This window comes from Cydia pomonella, chromosome 10 (assembly GCF_033807575.1).
Source record: "Cydia pomonella isolate Wapato2018A chromosome 10, ilCydPomo1, whole genome shotgun sequence".
Taxonomy (NCBI): domain Eukaryota; kingdom Metazoa; phylum Arthropoda; class Insecta; order Lepidoptera; family Tortricidae; genus Cydia; species Cydia pomonella.
In genome coordinates, this window is record NC_084712.1 from 2,648,622 (window position 1) to 2,673,513 (window position 24,892).

Consider the following 24,892-nt stretch of genomic DNA (forward strand, 5'->3'; position numbering starts at 1 on the left):
TGTCACCCTTGCGTTTGAAAAAAACTCTTAAACCCTTGATTTTCTGGTCTTTAAAATAACCAAATGTATATTTTTAAGCCAGTTATAAGCCTTTTCTACACTGAAAAAAATAGATAGCCGAACTGGTTTTGTAACTTTACTAAATAACTAAACTACGGTTATAAGAAAATAAACTTTGCATAAATTTACAAACTTATTTTGTAGTGTATACCCAGTACCTGAACACTGATAGCCAAACACGGTTTTGTAACATATAACACATAGTTCGCAAGTCCCAATTTTTGTGTAAACAGTAACCAAAATTTTGTTACAGTTATGCAAACATTTCTTTCAGTGTATCATTGCTTATCAACATAATATATTTAATAGAACGTAGTAGTAGTTTCTTCTAATAAACGCTACTATTGTCGCCTGGCTGACGGAACGGAACAAAAACAATTATTTGATCCATCCAATTAATTGAATCACGCATTACTCTTTGATTACTCTGCGGAATTCCATTCATTGTCCCTTTTACACTTTTCCCACGCATATGTTATTTTGAATAATATATGTATAAGTATTCAAAGTACACCCTCTGTTATCTTCGCCACATATATCTTTTTCTACACGTCGACTGTAATGGTTGAATTAAGATTTCGTAGACCAAATAAATGTAACCAGTTGTCAATATCAAGTAAATACCAAATTAAAATATTAAATTTTCACTTGTAATAAAAATTTCTTTATTTTTTTCGTACTATAATTGTATACACTAGCTATCTCTGGTAATAAAACAAAAAATCCATTAACCCGCATGTCATATCAATGTGGTTCAGTGAAGGGGACGGACTGAAAATCAGCGCTGCGCAATCAATTTGTAATAAAATGGCTGACGCAGCGTACGCTGAGTCCGTTCCTTTTGCCGCGCATGCCTATTATTATTATTTTTAAGTGAAACATTGTATTTTGTGTGGCAATAAATGGTTTCTTATTCTTATTCTTATTCAAACTATGTTTGCGTACCTTTCTTGTATGGGCTCCCACTCAACTATAAGATTCATTTCGATACACTGTAGTCAACTGTAAAAAAATACCAATCACGTGCCGTCGCGCGGAGTTAATGTATTTTGTACTACATTTTTGCCTACTGAGATACCAATTTTCTATATATACAATTTTAATTAATTATTTAGGTTTTATAGAAAAAAAGTATTATTTTATAGACTCGTAGAAAGAGTATTGTATATAATAGTGATATAATCAAGCTTTTCAATATCGTACCATACTAAGGCAACTCAGCAACGCTTCGTTGCAACACGGTACTCCATTGAAAAGCTCTGTACCTATTATATCACGATTGAATAAAATACTATTTCCACATTCCAATACATAACAAATATGACGTTTAAAATTTTCCCTCACGTGATACAGTGGAACAAACGTTTCAAGTAACAAACATTGAGCCGTGTTCAAGGCACAATGGCGTGAGGTGCTCAACTGTGTGGGCTACGGAAAACGCCAAAAGTTGGATAAAAGAATAATTAAGTGGATCGGTGACGGAAAAGGTAAACAGTCTTACTTATACGTCATTTTTACACGGCTGTTTAATAACAGATTGGTACCTGACGTAAGAGTATTAATTACTTATTCTGTACTAAAGATAAGTTTTATGACTAGTGACTAGGTACTATTTACCGGGTGTGGCCTATAAGAGTGGCCCATTTTTCACGAACGGTATTAGACTAATATTATTAGTCCACGAACTGTCAAATCGTATGGGTTACAATGGCAACACATTAATCATATTAGACTAATATCTACCGATGTGGGGAGCTCAATCTATGTCTTTTTGTGGACGATGTGTGTTGCTGGTGTTGGCCAGCTCTTCGCTACCGATTGCTACCCAACCCCACGACCCCTAGCCCAGTGATACCGTTTGAGCGGGACCAGGTTTCGGGGCCGCGGTGAAGGCGACCAGTAGCTTAACTGGCGTGTGCAGTGTGCTGGTGAAGCTTATCCTAGTGTAACACAACACACATATCAAACTTATGAATCACAAAGCTGGGGGACAGAAAAGACGACTCAGTACTGGTACGTACCGGCGCGCGTCTGCGCTCCCTACGGAAACCAATCAGCGTTTCGGCGTCTTTGGCGAATGGCGACATCTTTATGGGTTTAACGGGAAGTCCTGTAGTTAAATTACATCGGGCAATGTAATGTATGTACAATCAAACAGTAGATATTAGCTTTTTGTCCGCCCGATTTGTAGGAGGTAGGGCCAACGGAGTAAAGGGTTCGGACGTCAACTGCAGCTGTTGTGGCGTCGTTATAGCCGCTGTAAAATGAGTGACGAGTTTTTGTTTGAAACAACGTCACTTTTGACACTGACCTATCCAATTCATATCGGATCTAGAGCGAATTGTTGGCGTGTATTAAAGTTCGAATCGGGCTGTAATTTGGCACTGTTCGTATCGTAGCGTGACTACAACAAACTAAGTACTTAGTAAAACGGACCGGACACTAAGGTCACGGCACTCAGGCGAAGTCAAAAATGGCAAAATCATTGACATTGTCTATCGCACGATGTAATCACAGTCCCTTTGAAATTAATTACATTATTGACATCATTATTGACGTCATCAATTCTTCAATCTTATTAATAAGTTAATTAAATGCTCAGGACAAAGGAAGGAAGTCTGCACAACAGAGTGAGGCTAGATTACTTGAAGATTTAGATCTAGAAACAATGATTATTTGATAACGATTTATAGCATCCGCCGTATAATCAAATGGTGGGCCAATGTTGTCCAGCTACTGTAAGTAAACTTCCTCAACATTGGCCACCATGCCAAACATTGCCTGGCTTGATTACAATTATTATCTACTAAATATCTGTCTGTCTAAATCAGTAGTGGGCAAACTTTCTTAATCGCGGGCCAGATAGTTTATGAAATTTCAGAGGGCCAGATTTGCAGCAAAAATGCAAGTTTATCGTATCTAAATAAATAAATATTCGAGGACAATCTTACACAGATCGACCCAGTCCCAAACTAACCAAAGCTTTTACTATGGTTATACTTATATAGATAAATATGTTTTTATCTATACGGTATTTTGCGGGAGGAGGAGTAAATTTTATAGGAAGTCCCACAGTAAGCTCATAAGACTTGTGTTGTGCGTATTTAGAAAATACTTACATGTATAATATACATATACATATTTTTTAAATACTTAAATACATATAAAACACCCATGATTCAGGAACAAATATCCGTGCTCATCGCACAAATAAAATGCCCTTACCAGGATTTGAATCCGGGACCATAGGCTCACTACACACCAGGTCAGAGCGCTCGTCGCAGTGGTCACAGAATTTGAAACTTGAGGGCAGCTTTTATATTCATATTCTAAAATGCCTAACCTAAGACCCAAGATAAATAAAGAGAATAATAATAATATTCAGCCTGTCTGCCCTGTCCCGCTGCTGGCGGCACTCTAGGTTAGGTTTTTTATAATGTGTTTATATATTTTTGTATTACTTTTTTATTCATATTGTAAAAAAACCTAAACTAAGATTTGACCCACACAGCCCTACATACATACTAACAGAGTAAGGAAATAAAAGCTTGTAAAATTGGCCCAAGTCGACTTCCAGGTGCCGATTTATTAATTTCGAGCGCTCGATTTCGTATACTATTTCCTCTGCTAGGCATTTAAATTCTACTTAAACAGAATTGAAAACTAACTAACTATCACTTGATTCTCAGTTTTTATCTCTCGTATTTCAAAAATAGGTATTTCGCCGTTTTCCGCAGATTTTCGAATGACGAAATTAAAAAATCGGTTCCCTGATCTCGAATTTATTTTACGTATTTTCCTGCTATATCCCTCGTATTAAGTAGGCTACATACATAAAGTATTACGCTCATACACTACGCACGAGCTGCAAGTTTAAGTAGGTGCGTCAATTTGAACAGGCTGTATGATAACAGAACGATAAATTGTACATTACACATAGTTCTAAAGCAAAAGATCGTATGTCGCTACGAGAACATATGTTTGTACGGAGATACGACCTTTTGGGTTTGTATAGCTGTTATACTATCGGTTTACGACTGCAGAACAATAACCTGTGGAATACTTTCATGGTTGTTGCGTAAGAAGTTAGTCCTTTTTAATTTATTTGAGGATCATATTTTCTTCTTGGAGCAAAATTCCACCTAGGGCATTTTTCTCTCTCTCTGGCACAAATAATTTAAACTGCGATTTTATACACTATATTTTTCCCCTACCGATTATAATTGCTCTGTGGTAAGAATTTAACAAAAGGGGCAAAGTTACACTCTATCTATAATTGTTCATCTATTGGCATCTTGTCGTTCAATATTAGGGTACTTTATTTTGATTTTATACTGGTTCATCTTTTGAGGTCAAAACGTTCAGAGATAGGGCACCGTGTTCATCTTCTGGGCATTTTGCCCTATTTCATCATATAATTTTTTTTTTATAAAAATACTGAATTACAATATGATTATTTGGAATAATTAATTCAAATCTAAATTATATGCTGACTCATATAAAAAAATTAATGTTGTTAAAAATAAGTTACAGAATATGTAAAAAAAAAATCTAAACTTGGGGTAGTCGCTTAACCGGTCATCTTTTGGTGATTTCATCCTAATTAACCTTACACTATTCAAGGTAATTTGTGTAGGTACTTTACTTTGTTATTTTTTTCCAGAATCCAATGTGTTCCCGCCATCAGACGGCGATTGGCGACGCGGCGCGGCGCGACGCGCGCGGGCGCTCTGCTCCGCTAAAACATTACGTAGAAGGTTGCCCATACTGGAATGGTTGCCGCAGTACTCGCTACGGAAGGGAGTCTCGGATCTCATTGCTGGTGAGTACTTACTACATACAGGAGTCTACTTATAACGCGCAAAAGACGTCATAATGCGCAAAAGAATCATGTCCGTAAGAAGCTGAATCTAGATTAGTCCCAACAGCTTACTAAATATGTTAGCGGATAGGCTAGACAATCTTTTGCAAATGTATTGGATGTCCGTATTAATAAACCCCCATTCTGGGGATGTTTATTATTTAAATTAGAAATCGTTTTTATTTTTATTTAATTTTTTTTTACAAATTCAAATAACCTAGCTTATAAGATACGCGCACACACTAATAAATGTGGACCACTGAGTGTCTGAATAAATAAATTATTTATTTATTTTCACTGGTGTACTCACTCATACTTGGTTTCTTGTGAGTGCTTTGCTCCTCTAAAGCATTACGTAGAAGGTTGCTCATAATAGAGCGGTTGCCGAAATATTCGCTAGGTACATATAGTAGTCTGAGCCCTTATAGCCGGTGAGTACACTCAAGCTTACTAAACTTATTTCTCTATGGTACTATACATATACAGGAGGCCACCCATATGAAAATGGAGTACTCCTCCCTACCTAGCCATGTTTCTTACATGCGCTATGCTCGGCCAAAACCAATTACATATTACAAAAAATATGACATTTGGGTCATCAGAAATTAAGCAAAATTTTATCCTGTCACTTTGAGTTAGAGTTCAAAATCTGGTGGGAAATGTCTTATAAAGGCTTACTGTTTCTATGCAAGTCCTAAGAACTTTATCTTAAATTATTTAGCATTCGCAATTAGGTTTTTATCCATGTTTTTACTGAACAAAATATGCTAAAAAGCACCAAGCGATCTCCGTGACCTGACCAGAACGGTATGTAGGTGAAATTTCATGCCACCTGATTCAATACAGGCAGCAGTTTATCCGTGAAATTGATAGACAAAGAGACCTAGAGGACCAAGCTATGTCTGCACAGAATTTACAGTGATAGAGTGTGAAAGTGCCACCGTAAGGGCCACCACACACTAGCGTCTTTTGAGCATCAGCGTCTAGTCGGCGCTATGGAAAATGACGTCGCTGCGCAGTTGCGCCAACGTTGCGTCGAGCAGTAGTTATAGAGTTGACTAGACGCTGACGCTCGGGAGACGCTAGTGTGGGGTGGCTCTAAGAGCATTTTCACATAGTCCAATCCTATACCGAATGTCGGATGATCCTTCGAGAAAAGCAGCTGCTATGGAGTTCACTATGGCATGAACAATAAATATGCAATCAATTAATAAATACGTTTAAAATTAAAAATTAAAACTATTAACTATTCTTTAACTATTCTTTATTGTCGTATCCGACATCCGATATCGGATCGGGCAGTCTGAAAACGCTCTCATCATCAAATCAAATCCCTATGATAATACGTCGTTTATTCATTCTTTGTCAGATATAACAAAAAAACTGATAATTCGTTCAAAACTCTGCTACAAGAAGTTTTTTCGCGTAGGTAAAAACAATTTCTCCTACTTTTTCATAGTCATCATATTTAACACGGCATGCAGTTCATTAGTATACCATTAAAGTATAATCATTATTTGTATCACACCTTGCTTTCGCTACAGATCGTGTCATTCACGAAGAAGCCTGCCTTGACTCGTAATGTCATGTTATTAAGGGTTAGATTTGACAAATCTGCGCGTCATCCTGGATGACACGAACTATATGCACAAAGTTAATTATCGTACTTAAGTGTCAAAATTATCGTACCGATGAAAAAACTATCGTACACCTACCAAAAGTAGTACTACTCCTAAAATTACTTGCAAAAACAACTTAAATGACATTGTATATCCCACCAAAAATATTTTCATGTAAAATGTTGTCAAGGCGAAACCAAAAGGCTCGCACTGTCAAAAAGTTATCAGATCTCATGTACAGCCAAGCTTCTAACTCTACAAGCCCTAACTTCATAAACTTAGTTCATGTGGCTTGGCCGTTTCGGTACTGCACGAGGTATTCAGTATTCATTTATTTCTTGCTTCCATGGTACATTTTTAGGTAGTAGTTACACATTTCTTACGGTATCACATGGACCCTGAATAGGGTGTAGCAAATACAAAACAATTTAAATAACTTACAAAGTTATTTAACATAATATAGTGGATTTTACAAACTTATAACTAACATAACTATATTGTGTGACAAACATAGTGAATAAATTTTTCACCTTACGCCCATGTAGTGAAACGGCCAAGCCACATATTTTGACGATTCGAGAAAAGATAGGTAGTGCCAGTGGCGGGGCAAGACCAAAATTTTATGTGGGCACGGTACATTTAGCGAAGCCCTCTGGTGGCGCAAGAAAGAACGAATATTTTTACTTTTTTGAGGCACGAGGCCCCTCGGACGCGAGGCCTTAGGCGGTGGCCCACGTCGCCCACGCCTAACACCGCCTCTGGGTAGTGCCCTTGTGCTTTGCATAGCTCGTCTTGACGGGGGCACTACGTACCCCCATATTTAAAAACAATATAGTTCGGTCTTAAATTCGTCAAAGAAGCAGCTATATTTCTACTTATTTCTGAGAGAAGCGATGACAACGCACGACGTCAAAAAATGTGGGAATGACATCTTCACTTGACAACTGTCAACGGTCACGTAACTAATGGTAATGTCTAATACCCGCCATTTTCATACACAGAGCGATCATCTAACTGCATATTAAAACGATCTGTGTCACAATCACAGCAAAAACTGCACAGTGGGTGCAGCGCGCAGCGAACCGCGAAACTGTTGATTGTGTCCACTCCGTAGTAACAGCGCCCTCTGTGCACAGAAGAGCGTAACTAAAGAGGAGTTGCGGCTAAAATATACCTTTTGTGTGTTGGGGTTGTGTGTATAAAAACTGTGCCACTCAGATTTCCTACTCACTTGTTTTTATAAATGTAAAGATGACGTAAAACACTACAAAATGTAAGATTTACGAATTTCTATAGGTACAAGGTGCAACAAAAAAAGTGGGCGTTTAAGGGCACTGAATAGGAAAAAGTAGTTTTTTTTTTGAAGCGAAACTTTTTTGAACTTGTATCGAGGGTTGGCCGACTTGGACGACCTGTACCCCTAGTGTAAATATTTTCGACAGCGAAACGTGACGTACGCGTTTGCGTTAAGTGTCATTTTGTATGAGATTTTTGACTTTCCAAAACGTCCCGCTTGGCGCGCTGTTTAAAAACCCATACAAAATGAGACTAAACGCAAACGCGTACGTCACGTTTCGAAACCGAATTTATTTACACTAGGGGTACAGGCCGCGTAGCTAACGTTACCATCGTTAACGCTCCGTAGCGTAGCGTAGTCATCTCTCTCTATCACTCTTCCATATTAGTGCGACTGTGACAGTTGCTTTTAGTTCGCCACGGAGCGTGAACGATATGCACTTTGGCTACGCGATTTTTTTTTTTCGAGTAAAAAATATTTTCTTTTATTTTTTTCTAATCTGTTCATAAAACCTATGGCCTTAAACGGATCCCCACTATTTTTTGTTACAAAAGTTGTACCTATACCACAATAGTAACATTACCAAAGGTGATTGAGCTAACCATGGAGGCTAGCAAGGCTCGGAACCGGGACTTTAAAATACCGGTAAATACCGGTTTATTTCGGTCTTCCTCCGAACTTTTATAAGAACGCGAACGTTTTAATGACTTTATTGTAACCTAAATAAACCGGTTCTTTCTACTAGCGACGCAACGGTTGATCGGCGTGGTGATGTGCCACGTAAACATAGACACCGACATAGAATGAAACCGGTTTTATTGTTTTAAACCGGTTAATTCGACAAGAACTGTTCTCATGGAAACCGGTAAAAAAAACGGTTTTTCCCGGACCGAAATTACAAGTGTTTAAGAAAAGCACATATAGAACAAAGAATATTAGAATAAGGAAATATGTACCTACAACATTTTGTCAAAAACTATTATGGTAGAAGAACAGATAAATTTTGGTCCCAAAAATATATAATGATATAGAATGGTTAAGAGAGAAAAAGAAATATAGCATAATGGAAGTAAAGAACAAATTAAAAAAAAATACTTTTAGATAATTTACCTTGACCTCAGCTAACGTGTATTATTATTATTATTAGACTTGTTGTTTTTGCATAGTCTATCTTCTTGTCAATATTATGTACTTGTATAATTTAGGGCATGTAAGCATAGAATGATAGCAACTTAATCCCTTAACGTGTCATAAAAAAATATAGTTTTAAATTTGAACTCAAATAGCTGTCAATAGAGTAGAAGATTATATCAGCCATATACGAGTATATAGGTTGCATATGCGGTAATGGGTTAAGTACGGTACCTTTTTAGGTGCATAAAAATGTAAAAAATGAGCGCTGTCTCGCCAACAAACCGCATAAGCAGTTTGGCGAATAACTTTAAAATTGATTATGTATATGTGCCTTTGAAAAATAAATGAAAAAAAAAAAAAGTTTTACGCCAAGTACATGATAACGGTTTGGAGATTTAACCGGTTCATAAATAGAAAACAACAATCAAAACATAAATAATGTATGGAAAGTCACGTGACTTCGAATCAACTGTCATCCCGATGCATTTTTTCATTTCGCTTGGCGTTTGTCAATGTACGATTGTCATCTTGGTTACGTGGCTACGTGCCCAACGAGTTGAGACTAAAATAAAGCGTGCACAATGATTTTATTAATGTGTATTCTCTATGGTGGCAACATTTAAACTGAGTGTGTAGCGGCGCGGTGGTATGCAGGGCAAGAACGCTATCTATGCTAACGAGACGCTGCCGCCGACGTTCGAAAGATGTTAGAGACGTCGAGTTGTCGCTGTGAGAGCGCTGGTGAGACGCTGACGCTCAACAGGCGGTGCTAGTGACACGGCACAGTTGCGCCGACGTTGCGTCGAAGCTGCGCGAACGTTGCGTCTCGCCGTTGCACGGGTGCTGGCAGGACGCCGACGCTCAAAAGACGCTAGTGTGAGGTGGCTCTTAAGAGTTACTGACACAGTGAAAAACTATGTTTATAGATGTTCCTTTTTTCAAAAAAGCGAAACCTATAAACTTAGAATTATGCTGAAGCGACATCAAATTTTAAATGATTGGTTAAGATTTAGTTAGTGGAAACCGTTTTCTCTCGAAATAGAATTTCATATAAAAATTACCGTTATTTAGTTAGATTCGAAAAGCTATTCTTCCTTAACCAACTGAGCTAAGGAAGCCTATCAGAAGCGCGTGAATCTTTCCATTTCCACTCCACAAAATATTTAGTATAAATTCTTGTACTTAACCTCGTTTTAAACCTGTATTAAAATTCTATCACAAACTCCTTTAAATAATTACACTGAAGATAAAAACTGGTTTGCTCAATTATGATTATCATCGTTGAAATCGATTAACATCTATAATACGTCTTCCGTGCCAGATCGTCGAAACAATGTCCTAGATGTTTTACAATAGGGTTGTTTCCAATTTTTTGAAACGCTTGTATTACGTTCTATAGTAACTAAAAGTTGCCCAAAAATTCAACTTTTATACTAAAAACGGCTTTAAATATGTTAAATTAACAAATATATTTTGACAGATGCTTTCGCGCCCAAAACGCTCTTTGAAAATTGTGTGACGTCACAGCTTACGGTTTGACACATAACTACATACACACGTAGAAGATACGAACTATCAACTGACATTTGCCATTTGTTGTTAATCGCCTAACTGTCAACAGTGTCAATCCGAGAGTTGTGACGTCATCAGAATCTTCAATAACGTTTCGAGTTTGGTCACGTGACGTGTGCCGAAAGATATTTTAAATTCAATATTTACAGAAAAATGGTCATTACAGGTCCCCTAAAAGTAGTTTAACATGTTCTTATAATCCAAAAGAATTTATTGGGATACAATTCTGCCCTAAAATTTGTAGATGGAAACAACCCTATTACTAAGATGCTACATTGTTGAGATACACAACCAAACCAGGTAACGATAAGTAATTATCTAATTATTGTCATTGAAAGTAGGTACTAATGAATACCGTAATAACGGATGGACGGGTAATATTAATAACGTGGACGACTCGTGCGAAATCGCGTTTTTCATACAATATATAATTGATATTAAAATTATTGAACATATTTTGAAACAATTTGTTGTATATCAAGCACAGATCTGTGCCCCTATGTTTGTTTTTTCGAATTTTTTTTTTTATACTACGTCGGTGGCAAACAAGCATACGGCCCGCCTGATGGTAAGCAGTATCCGTAGCCTATGGACGCCTGCAACTCCAGAGGAGTTACATGCGCGTTGCCGACCCTAACGCCCTCCCGCCCCTCGTTGAGCTCTGGCAACCTTACTCACCGGCAGGAACACAACACTATGAGTAGGGTGTAATTATTATAAAAGTTAAAAAGCATTTAAAAAAATGTATGACATCTGTTTTTCGCTCCTAATACAGTAATTAGCGACCAGCCCCGGCTTCGCCAGGTTATACAAACAAATTGTACACCTAAACCTTTCTCAAGTATCAATATTGATTGGTGAAAACCCGTTCAGTTGTTTTTGAGTTGTAATGTTAATTTTTTTTTAATAAAAGTCAAACGTAGGGACATAGCTATACATCAAAATATGTAAAAAATTCTAAATAATAAAAAAAAAATCTAGTGCTAACCACCAATTATCTGTTAACCTGTTGCTACCGGTGGGAACCTATAATTGGCTCTTTGTTATCTATATATATAACTATTGTACAATTTATAGCTGTTGGTTCTCCGAACAATAAATAAATAAATAAATAATGTCAATATCCAGAGGGGAAAATGGGGACTACGATTGTATGGAGAACTGGTCGTCCCCTTTCCTCTTAAGGCTCACACAAACTTAGCCACCACCATACAATGGAAGTTACACTCTCATTTTAATACGACATTCAGTACGCCTAGTGTAAATTTATTCGATTGCGTAACGCGACGTACGCGTTTGTGTTAAGTCGGATTTTGTATGGGATTTTGAGTTTCCAAAACGTCCCGCTTGGCGCGCTGTTTCTAAATCCCATACTAAATGAGACTTAACGCAAACGCGTACGTCACGTTTCGCTATCGAATAAATTTACACTAGGGGCTCAGATCAACCTTTGATTTACGTCATAGGTTCAATTATTTTTCTTGCTAACGATAATCTATAGTTATTTTATTTTTATTTAATTTAGTTAGGTTTTTTATATATAGAAAATGCTCCCTAGGTCGCAATTATGTGTTACAGTGCCCAGTTTTATCGTCTTGATTTTTTCATATTTTTACATACTTTTTTTATAACCTTGTTTCGAAAGTTAGAGTTTAGAGATAGATCGACTGTATTAAGTACACTCACCTATAATTTAACAACCGGTATTAATTCAATTGAATTAGCACGCATTGTGATTCACCATCTGTATTGCCATGTGCTGGTGCGTGTCGAATTTGCTTGCTAATTTTGAATGGCCGTCGCAATTGAATAACGTATCGGATTGAACCAATAACGGAAATTTCTGAGTCTATTGTCACTGATCCGGCACACGTGACACAATGGGCTATGTCGTGACGTCTATATCTATGTAACGTTGCCAACCAGAGTAAATATTCTTTATTACTCTAGTATGAAACCATGCCTGAGTAGAAACAAGACATAACGACAAGATACTTCTGAACATATACAACATAGTACTAAAGAGTAAGAGATGAAGTGATTTCTAGATTTATATTCTGATCTAAATTCTAATACCATCTATATTCTATTCTGATTGTTTGGCGGAGATTCTTTCTCCGCCGCGGGCCTCCACAACTCCCCTTATAGCCCGACCCTGTCCACACACAACCATTTGACTTATTCTTGGCTGCTTCTATTCTAATTCTCGTTCTTAGTAATCCCTTCATCTCTCTCATCTAAATAATGATGAAACTATATTTCTAACACTCACCGATTTACACCCGCAGATCTTTCTTTTATTCTGTCCAACTGATTCCCCCTACGAACATTGTTCCATCGGGGAAAAGTCTCTTCTACCTCCTACTGACAAAGATACGTTCAAACCTTTTTTATGTTCTGTCAGTGTTACCAGTATAAACAATTAAATCTGTTTAAGGCATAGACTTACCTGCTATTTTGTTGAGGCTCGCGTTCGTCGCGACAGGCTATGTGCTAAGTTGCTGGGAAATACAAAAGCGACGCCAACGCACGTCGTGGTGGAAATATGAACTTTTGTGGTACGTACGTACATACTATTTGGCAGAAGTCGTCGTCCCCCAGTGTGCTTAGCCAAGGTGACAGTCATTTGCGATACGAGAACGCTTTGTGTCTCTCTATCACTTGTCCATATACAGAGGATTACTATAACTAGTTTATATCTAAAATAGGCCCTTGAGGCATTGTACCAAGGATGCTGACGACATTTCCTCGTAGTGCGAGGAAGCTGCCAGCTCTTCGGTCACCAGTTACGTCAACCAGAACTGGATCTTCTTTCTCTCTGTATTATGTGGTTATGATGAGTGCATCGGATCAAGCCGATATCGGAAGCGGCGCAGACCTCTGAGCCCATTGTGGCGGTCCTAGCGCGTGCGTCACAATACAGCGCTAATAGGACGTAAAAGGTAGTAAGTCAAGATATAGATGTCAAGTTCAAGTAGGTATGTATACTGTTAATATATCTATTACCTATCGAGCCGATATCAGTAGCAGTGCAGACATGAATTGAGCCCATTGTGGCGGTCCCAGCGCGTGCCGCACAATACAGCATACAGCGCTAAAAGGTCAATTATTCAGGATATTGACGTCAAGCACCTACTGCCATTAATCTGTATTCATTAAAAAAACACCCTGGAAGTAATCTAAAACCATTGCTGTTATATAAAATGTAAATTAATATAAACGTAGTCCCTATTTGCCTCTGGATATTCACATTATTGAAAATTATGTTTACACAATTCAATGTATTTTAATCATAGTTATGCCCGACTGTTTGATTTTTATCGATTTTTTTTCAATATTATAAGAGTTGGAAGCAGTGTTGGCCGACACGTTAATGCAATTGACCACTAACCATTACAAATTAAACATTGCAATTGACCAATTGCAATTAACGTTCGGCTAACACTAGTTAGGAGCATTTACAATTTTGTATGAAACCTGATTTTCGCTCCTAACTTTAAAATAATTAAAAATGGCTATGACTAAAATACATAAAATTCTGTAAAAATATTTTCCATAATCCAGGGAGGAAAATGAGGACTACGTTTGTATGGAGAATCGATCGTCCCCTTTCCTCTTAATAATACAGTTTTAATGACTTGAGGGTTGAAAATATAACCTCGAATCTCAAACCAAAACCGTGATTCTCATACTTATTTTCGTCTGTGTTTGGTTAGGATCTGGACCGCATTTTTTAGTTTTATTTTACGATTATCGACACTCATACGAAAAGGTACGGTCAACCAATTTGATTCCTAGGCCACCGTAGAACCATGTCATAATGACTTCTACGACAGTGCTTATTGAGTGATGCATGTCATGTATAGAGTGTTTCAAGCGACATGGTTCTATAGTGGCCTAGGATTCAAATTGGTTGACTGTACATCTACAACCGAGCTCACGACCACTTCTTTCCTCAGGCATAACGGTCGGCCTCACAGTAATCCCGCAAGCCATCGCGTACGCCGGCGTGGCAGGCCTCCCACCACAGTACGGCCTCTACTCCTCCTTCATGGCGTGCTTCGTGTACACCGTGTTCGGCTCCGTGAAGGACTCTGCCATCGGCCCCACAGCCATCGCGGCCATCTTGACGAGGGAGAACCTGCACGGTCTGGGACCGGAGTTCGCTGTGCTGCTGGCGTTCCTGTCAGGATGCGTGGAGCTGATTATGGGGATACTGCAGTTAGGTGAGTTTAAATTCCTTTGCGCCTCTATAGATCATGTCATTCACGACGCGTGCCTTGACGTATTCTCATATAATAAAAGGATAGATTTGTCAAATCTGCTTTTTTTAATACTACGTTGGTGGCAAACAAAAAACGGCTCGCCTGATGGTAAGCAGACCAACCCCTATTTTCTGTGGTAAGCAGTCTCCGTAGCCTATAGCCTGCAACTCCAAAAGTGCCAAAAATACCTTAATATCTTCTTCCGTCCCGGCATTTTGCCACGGCTCATAGAGCCTGGGTCCGCTTGACAACTCATCCCCAGAATTGGCGTAGGTCTATTTTTTACGAAAGCGACTGCCATCTGACCTTCCAACTCAGAGGGTAAACTAGGCCTTATTGGGATTAGTCCGGTTTCCTCACGATGTTTTTCTTCACCGAAAAGCGACTGGTAAATATTATCAAATGACTTTTCGTACATAAGTCCCGAAAAACTCATTTGGTACGAGCCGGGGTTTGAACCCGCGACCCCCGGATTAAAAGTCGCACGCTCTTACCGCTAGGCCACCAGCGCTTCATCAAAAATACCTTAATATGTGGGCAATATTATAATTTTTGGCACTTGGTCCGTAATATCCGTATCGGAATTTTTTAAACGTGACTGTACGTCAAAATACGTCGGGATCGGCCCGACTTTATAAGTATTAATAAAGGATTAGAACGGTCCGGGTCCCGGCCGAGCCTTCCGATACTCCGTTTTCTAATATGACATCACAATCGTCACATTAGCCTCTAAGGGCCTCCGCTAGCTGACGCGGATGCCCGCCGCATGCGCAGCACGCGGGTGCTATTTGTAGGTGAAATCCGCCGCACGCGTCCGCTTCAGTTAGCGTTGCTCATACTATTTTTCATTAACCCGCTCGTCCGCTCCGTGCACCCGCGCCAGCTAGCGGAGGCCCTAAGGGCGTCCGAGCGCCGGCGCGGGTGCACGGAGCAGCAGGTGCACGCACGCGGGTCCCATTCCCATTGTAGGTAAAATCCGTCGCACGCGTCCGCGCCAGTTAGCGCAGCTCATTCTACACCCGCTCCGTGCAAGCACGCCAGCTAGCGGTCGCCCTAACCAACTTACATTATTTTATCTGGTCTTAGTAATTCGTTATGTAAAAAATATCAATTTCCTGTTATAATTACACTTGACACTACGTATTACTTAAGCATGCTGCTATGTCACTAGTTTTATTAACAAGGTAAGTATTTAGGTATGTACTAACCTTGAATATTGCATATTTTACACTGTATCTTGGTTGACGTGATCTGGTCCTGGCAGAATATCAGTGCCTCTCCCATAGGGTGAAGCGTAATACTGAGCCAGAACCCTTTTGTTTTGCTGCGACGCACACAACATTTCCTATATGTATGGAACAGTATTAATTCAATGTATTTTTTTTCTTTTTTCTTCTGTACAAATGTGTATATCTCTCGTTTAATTTTGTATTATCTGTTCTTCTTTTTGTCATTTTATTATTTGTATTTCCTGTGTGTATTGTGGCAAACAAATAAACGGATTATCTATCTATCTTACAGTCAAGACGATTCGAATGACACCTCATTTGTCAAATTGTAAGTAGATACTTTTGAAATCATGAGGGAACATTTGAACGTAAACACATGCATGCAATATCTACATATATATATCCCGGTCAAAATCATAACCCTCCCTTTGCTTTGTAGTGGTTGGCTAATTAGTTAGGGCGCCGCAATGACAGAGGAATTTTCCACGACCACTTAAACTATTTGAGTAGTATAAGTGGTCGCTTATATAAAAAAAATTACTAAATTAGGTTGTACTTGATAGTACCTACCCAATAATAGTACCTAACTAATACATCCTAGAATGTATCAATCTCTAATAGTAACTGGCCCAGGGTCATTAAAGCGAGAAAAATCTTAACAGCGCGATGTAGGACTTCTGTAACGACGATACAGCGCCATCTGTTGGGTTTTTATTAAACGTACGCATGGTATAATAAATGTACTTATTTTTACGAGTAGATAGTAAAAAACCCAGCCTACCTATTAACAACATTATTCATGTCCAAGTTCGTGTATTATTTTTTGACCTACTTTGAAAAGGAGTAAGTTTTTTGGTCAAATGTGTAACCATTTCAAAATTACACACTTTAGTGTTTCATCCTAAGAGAATGGCCCTTGTTAGGGTCAACCAAGAGTGAAAAAGACGGCATTATAACCTGACTCGTCAATTAGTTTTGAGGAAAGTATATAGTAGAAGTTTTGAAGCAAAATAAAAGTCTGTGCTGTGCAATGCTGATTCTGAATGCTCTCGGTTGATTCCCGTACATCTCCGCTCATAGATCTACGCCTCAGTCCTAAAGAGCGTCTACAGCAATTATAAGGCACAATACATCGTACGGAGGTTGTCAGTCTTCTATTGGCTACGTGCGAAGTGCATGGTGGGGGTACGTAAAGCGATCGCAGCGCATAAGGTGATGAAATTTGGAACTAAGGAAGTAACCAAGGATTGTGTCTTTAACATTTCGTACAAGTTATTATGGCTCGAAATGGAACTTGAATTTACGATTACTCCTGAAATATTCATTGAAATTGTATGGTGTAAGGGACCATTGTAATCTGTGTGAAATGCTAATATAACTAACGTATTTAATTTGATAATTATTAATACTGTATCCATGTAAATAACTTTTCAAATGCCACATACTATGTGATGTTTTTCTAGAAGTTAAGAATGGGTACAATAAGTAATCCTTAACAGATAGACATACACCATCGCAGACTTTTTTGTAGACCCATGGAAGAGAGACAATAAGCCCACCATACATTGTGTTGTTAATACATTGTGTTGATAGCTCAAGCGGATTAGGCAGCGTTTTCGATTAAAGCTCCTAGCCAGCGTAATCTTTTCCGACAACATCGTCATATTTCAACCAATTTACACAAAACCTGAACAAGTTATATACCTAAACCTTCCTCAAGAATCACTCTATTGATAGATGAAAGTCGTATGAAAATCCGTTCAGTAGTTATTTGTTTTATAAGATGTAGTGAACTAACGTTTTCCCCTAGATTTGCAGATGCTAGGCAGCGTGACAGTCGCTAGTCGTGCACATTGCGAATACACTAGCCGCTGCATCACCAACCGACAAACCTCTGTTGTCCACACATTAATTGTCACATTGTCATGCTATGTCTTCCTGTTACTCGTGACAAAACTTTCCAATGTTAACACAAACCTTGGAAAGTTGTTTTGCCTGTTGTACTATTGTTTCTTATACCGTTTCGTAATGTTTAGGGAAACCGTTAATAAACGTGACTAATCGTCTTAAATATATGTAAATTAATACTAGCATGCTTTACTACTTATAACGTTCTATTCTAAAACGTAAAAGTTTGGGATGGTAACTTCATATGAATAGGTATATATCAGTATTTTATAAACTTAAGAGCCCGGTAACGATTTTAGAGCAAAAATTTTAAATTGATAGATTTAGTCGTTGAAATTGTACACCTTTTGTTACGTAATATCTAAATAACAAGTATTGGTTTATTAGCACGTTTCTTCATCTTGCCTTTTCATAAATGAGGTCGCAAGCGTGCGTCCCCGGTAATAGGTGACGAGAAGGGATAGTTTTTAAAAATTAATCAAAAAATTATGGTAGTAAATTATACAAAATGATGTATAAGAACAGTTTCAACAAATATTGTAGATTGTTTAAGTATCAAAATTACGTTGAAATTAAGTCAATTTTCAGAGAAATTGTCACTTGTTTTGAAGTAATTTCTGGAGAAAATTGATTTCGTCTAACTTTCATTTACACTACTTCAATTTATAATAACAAAAATTTAGTTTATTAAAGTTGAAGTACAGGATCTGTGTAATACAAAATTACCATTTTTAGCAGTCCAAACTTTACGATATTTACAAATAAGATCGACAAAATCACTGCTTTTACCTAAATGTCCATCAGGAAAAAAAAAAACATTACTAAAAAAGCGGCCAAGTGCGAGTCGGTCTCGCCCATGAAGGGTTCCGTACCGTATTAAAAAATAAAAAAATAATAAGTAGTTTTTTATGTATAGTATGGGTTTGATAAAAATTTTTTTTTTAATTTTATGACGTATTAAAAAAACTACTTACTAGATCTCGTTCAAACCAATTTTCGGTGGAAGTTTGCACCGTAATGTATATCATATTTTTTTTTTAGATTTTTCATTCTGTTATTTTAGAAGTTACAGGGGGGGGGGACACACATTTTTTCACTTTGGAAGTATCTCTCGCGCAAACTATTCAGTTTAGAAAAAAAAAATTAGAAACCTCAATATCATTTTTAAAGACCTATCCATACACGTATGAGTTTGATGAAAAAAGTTTTTTTGAGTTTCAGTTCTAAGTATGGGGAACCCCCAAAATTTATTGATTTTTTTCTATTTTTGTGTAAAAATCTTAATGCGGGTTCATAGAATACATCTACTTACCAAGTTTGAACAGTATAGCTCTTATAATTTCGGAAAAAAGTGGCTTTGACATAATCGGACAGACAGACGGACATGACGAATCTATAAGGGTTCCGTTTTTTGCCATTTGGCTACGGAACCCTAAAAAGTGAGTCTGTTTTCAAAAAAATGATTTATTATAATGAAAGATAACAAGACTTGTTATTTTTAATAATTAACAAAAGGTGTACAATTTCATGCGCTAAATCTCTCACATTGACATTTTTGCGACTAAAATCGATAACGGCCTCTGTGTCACTGGAAGAATTCTCAAACATTTTATGTTTAAAAGTATTTCAAATAGTATGGTACAGTAACAGATTCATTTCAGTAACCTCATAAAGTACAATCGGGGACATTCGCGGTGAACCAGTTCAGATTTTTTTGCCTCGATCCTTACGAGCGAGTGTACTCCGCCTCTCATAGAGGTAACCAAATACGATGCATTTAGAATACTTTATCTTAATAATGAAAAGGGTAAAAGCAGGTAATGTGACAAACAATAAGTAGTAATTACAGTTTAATAGTTGTTGTTGTTTAGGCTTAACTTCGCCTTCCCATAAAGATAACAAATTAGGATGCATATAGGATTCCTAATCTTAGTTTGCAAATGCCGGCCGTCACAAGGACAATGGACTACAATAAACTTTACCTGAGCTAACCTTTTTTTCGACACCCACTTTTTTTAAGTGCCATACTATTGGTCATCACTTTTGTGTTATCGCCTCACCGCCTAGACGTTTAAAAGATTTTCACCCTTAAGGTGGTTCACCGCGAATGTCCTCGATTGTACGTTACGTACAATCGGGGACATGTGGTATGGTGCATATCATTGTGGTTTAAAAATGGATCTAATATATTATTACGTAACTGGTGACCGAAGAGCTGGCGGCTTCCTCGCACAAACGTATCAGTATTGCGATACAACGAGGAAATGCCGCCAGCATCCTTGGTACAATGCCTCAAGGGCCTATTTTAGATATAAGCTAGTTATAGTAATCATCTGTACATATGCTTTAATTTTAAAATAAATAGTTTTATATATTATATTATTGTATGTATAAATGAACGTACTGTACGTTCCATTATATATCGCACCGCAACAATTTCATTTTTATCTTTCGTTAGAATCAGCCTTGGTTTTGCTAATATTATACATAATATAATATAATAGATCCATTTTTAAACCACAATGATATCCGATCACGTAAATCATAAAAATCTTGAGATCTACAGATAGACTACCCCTTTCTAGATACCGTTTTATAAAGCATTTATAAAGACGACAAAACGACGAAAGCTATGCGACCAAGCCTGGTTTACTACGTTAGATAGCAGAAGGTGTCGCAGAAAGCAAATCGGGACTGGAACCTCAGGTGGCATGAGCTTTCTCTGCCAAAAATGTGGGAAGTCGTCGCTCACGCATCGGCCTCCACAGTCACCAAACCCGTTGTCTAAACAGCAATACTTAAATCGTCTGCAATAGACGCAAAGGCCTGTGATGATAAAGACGACAAGAACATAACATCAGAGGCGCTTTTAAAGTAAAAGTAGAAAACGTGATAGTAGCTAAAATGATCGGTCGTGCTCTCATATTAATTCAACATGAGAACCCTTGTGTTTCTATAACTTGTCGGTCGTTTCCTAATAAGCATATATCCCACCTGATGGTAAGCGATCACCGTTGCATATAGGCACCTGCCACTCTGTGTGTGGTTAATACCAGGCACCATCGAGTGAAAATTGTTTATAGAAATCGGCAAACGAAAAATCTCTTACCTACTCCGATGCATTTTTACTTTTCGATTGGCATTTGTCGATTGCGATTATCTACGCTACAACTCTTGACATGCCTCATCTAAGCTATGTTTATCTACGGACATATTTTCCTATACCGTCACAGCATCTGTTTCAGTGTGACGTCACGTGCGCGGGCGCCTGCCTTCGCCATGACCGACGGAATACAGTCATAATAGCCTACTACGATAAGTAGACTAGCTGATTTTATATTAGGCTTTTATTTTGTTTATCTATTTTACTTGGCCGGCTAATTCGTTTTTTATATGATTACGGTAAATCGACCGAGACCTTGACGCCGACTCGGATCGAACTATTTCATCACATTTTATTAACACTCGCCCGTGAATCTTACAGATCTCGCGAATACAGAAATCGGTGCTAAAGAAATGGGTTTTGAGTATTTAAGTACTAACATAACAACAATAACAGATACATAACGACAGCATTTTCAGGGGCCCATCTTGTGGGCGGCTATTCACCACCTGCCTCGATAATTAGTGAAAACATTGTTATTGGCAGGTGTCCGAACATCTTTGCAATAACCCAGTCTCATTGTCCACCCAAACTTCAATCCTCAGACCGTTATGCTATTCACTTTGTTCTATAATAGTCCCAATGCCTGCTGCGATCGGTTCATGGGTGTCTATTGTTGCGCCTGTGAACAGGTTCCAGCAGGCGTTCTACATGACTTTAAAGCTCTCCTAGGGCACAGTATTACAATATCCAAGGGGCCTCTACGTGTTGGATCTATATCCCCACGCAAGCCTATCAAAAGACCGGGATTTATGGCCCGTGAAAGCCAAACAGATACATAATCTCTATATACTTTCTGAACCAAAAGGTATTCTGATCATGAATAAGATAGATGGATATAGTTTAACTATGGAAATAGTACTTTAGAAAACACCGTTTAAGTAAAATTGTAGTCGATTGGCGGTTTCCTGGTATTGTCTAGTATACACAGGGGAATCATACTGAATTCTACCTTGCCTGATATCTTACACCGGATGTGGCATGTTGGCTTGTGTTAGGGTCCTACTGGACGTAGAAATGAAAATGCGGACTGTATTAAAATAGGCTGGTTTATTCCGCCTTAATCATAAAGAATCCCGGCCAAACAATTATAAAAAAACTATTACGGTATTCGTCCGTTGCCGATGGAGTTTGTGAAGCCGAGTGTCTGCCGCGCGGCGCTTGTGGCTTGCCGCGATGACGTCGCGCTCTGTCCGCCGCCCGCGCGTCTCCTCCCGTGCGTATGTCCAGTACTTAACAGCTTGTAACAGGATAGTTCTCATTTGCATGCAAAGAACATGGCAGTTTTTGTTTATAATAAATAATAGTTTAATAAATAAAATCATTTATTCCAAGTAACTTTCACAGACTCATAGATACGGTTAGTATGCACTTATAGCTATCTTATACAGCCTTATCATAATAGGACTTACTAGGGCAGCTATGTTTCTATACTCTGTATCTATAGGTATTTAAATAAAAGTAAACAAAATCTACCTAGTACAAATGGCTCCTTAAGCCAGTTGAGGGTAGATGAAAACATTACATGATCAAATAATGTAGATCTGGTCTATCTGGTCGAATAGTGGCAGATCCAGGCGGTTTTGTATTTGGTTGGTTAAAGCAATAAAACTACTAGAAAATGTACAAATTGTTTGTTTATTTTTATTTAAATACCTAAAGATACAGAGTATAGAAGTACCTAAATAATGGTTAGACATAATAAGTACTTCTAGAAACATGCATGTCATCACAATGCCTCAAATATGGGCAGGCAATCCTCTCGGCTATCGAATGCAGGATTGGGTTGGGGCTGGCCCGCACCCGGCGCACCAGGGATTTATGTATTTTATTGGCGGCCACGTCATTCCGTCAAATTTTGGAGACAAATGGGCAACTCCGATTTGTCTACAATTTTATGTGCTGTGGAGAGTGCACTCAGTATGGGACTGAAAGGAGTGTGTAGGTTTTGTACTGCCGAGGAAGATTTATTAATATAATCAATGGCTTATTAATAAGAAGGGTACTATTTACATATTTCTAGATGTTTTCGATCACGAACGAAGACTTGTCACCGAGATGAAACTGCATTCATGATGAAGTATTAACAGTCACGATTTCAAGAAGCATGCCGCATTTCATTTGATATTAATAAATGAATACACAGAATAGAATAGAAAATAGATGAGATACAATTTACGGCCAGTTTAGTTGTCAAGCGGACCCCAGGCTCCCATGAGCCGTGGCAAAATGCCGGGACAACGCGAGGAAGAAGAAGAAGACAATTTACGGCCAGTGATCGAAGTAAATATTTTTACATTAGATTACAATTCTAGTATAGTTCCCCAATGATCTCCATAATATCCGGTCGTGTGTAGACCTCATGCCAATCGTTAACGCTTCATAGCGTAGTAGTCATCTCTCTCTATCACTCTTCCATATTAGTGCGACAGTGACAATTGCGTTTCGTCCGCTACGGAGTGTTAACGATGGGCAGAGGCCCCAACGCGAGAAACGAAAATGAAAATTTCGCTATCAGCCGGGATTTTTCTTTAATTTTTCACAATCGTTGCGCAGGCTTCCTGATCGACTTCATCAGCGGCCCTGTGTCCGTCGGCTTCACGTCGGCAGCAGCCATCATCATCGCCACCACGCAGGTCAAGGACATCCTGGGCCTCAGCTTTCCTGGCGGCAAGTTTCTTCAGGTACCATACCCTTACCCGTGGCTCAACAATACAATACAATGTGGTGGCGTAGCGTGGTACCTTACCTTATCATACCCGTGGCTCTGTCAGAACTTTCAATTCAAGTCCTGTCAGTGGTAGCAGTCATGATCGCCACCCCAAAGGCATCCTGGGCCTCAGCTTTCCTGACGCCAAATTCGTCCAGGTATTAAATAAATCTTGCGCGCATTCTATCTATGCGCCTTATATCTATTAGAAATTACATATTCAACTTCCCGTAATTGGCTATGTATTGTCATTAAAAAAAATTGTTAAATCGATTATAGCTGTTAAAATTCCTTGTATAATATATTACATAGTTAAATACTTCTACCATGACATAATTATATAATTGATCTCCCACATGCGGCTCTTTAAAGGTACGATTGTGGCTCACCAGACGCAAGAATGTATGGCAGGCCGTATCCTTGTTTGCCACCGTCGTGGTATAAAAAAAAAATTCAATAATCTCGAGAGATACAAATGCCCAATTCAATAAATACATCATAAATATTATAGGACACAAATTGACTAAGTCCCACAGTAAGCTCAATAAGGCTTGTGTTGAGGGTACATAGACAACGATATATATAATATATAAATATTTATAAATACTTAGATACATAGAAAACACCCATGACTCAGGAACAAATATCCGTGCTCATCACAAGAATAAATGCCCTTACCAGAATTTGAACCCGCGAGCATCGGCTTCATAGGCAGGGTCACTATCCACTAGGCCAGACCGGTCTATCGGGTCGGTCGGGAATTGATTTAAACAATTACAGTATGCTTTTTTACATTTATTTATGCGTTTTTTGTTGGTCGTCGACGGCTTTCTATCGGCCTTGAGGTTTTTGTCGCAAACACCGATTAGCATCTGACCCACGCGCCGAAAAGCCACAGAAATAATAATGCGATCCGCTCCAATTGGGATACGATTCGCCGATAAATTTATCAGTTTCCGATGATATTTCGTAAGTGGTTTTCATGATCCCTGAAAAGTATGCAACGTGTGGTGCTGCCCTCATTTTGTAGACTTTTCTACGTAAAATCTTACGGAGTAAAATTAGTTCCAACGG

General features: G+C 38.4%; 1 protein-coding gene across 2 annotated transcripts in view; it reads left to right on the plus strand.

Moving 5' to 3' along the window:
• Nucleotides 1-24,892, plus strand: part of LOC133521825 (sodium-independent sulfate anion transporter-like) — a 58,030-nt gene that overhangs the window by 18,143 nt on the left and 14,995 nt on the right. For both annotated transcript variants that reach the window (XM_061856909.1, XM_061856910.1), the window contains exons 2-4: nt 4,724-4,882; nt 14,503-14,769; nt 23,665-23,792. In XM_061856909.1, coding sequence (XP_061712893.1) covers nt 4,724-4,882; nt 14,503-14,769; nt 23,665-23,792 — 554 coding nt within the window. The remainder of the gene's footprint in view (nt 1-4,723; nt 4,883-14,502; nt 14,770-23,664; nt 23,793-24,892) is intronic.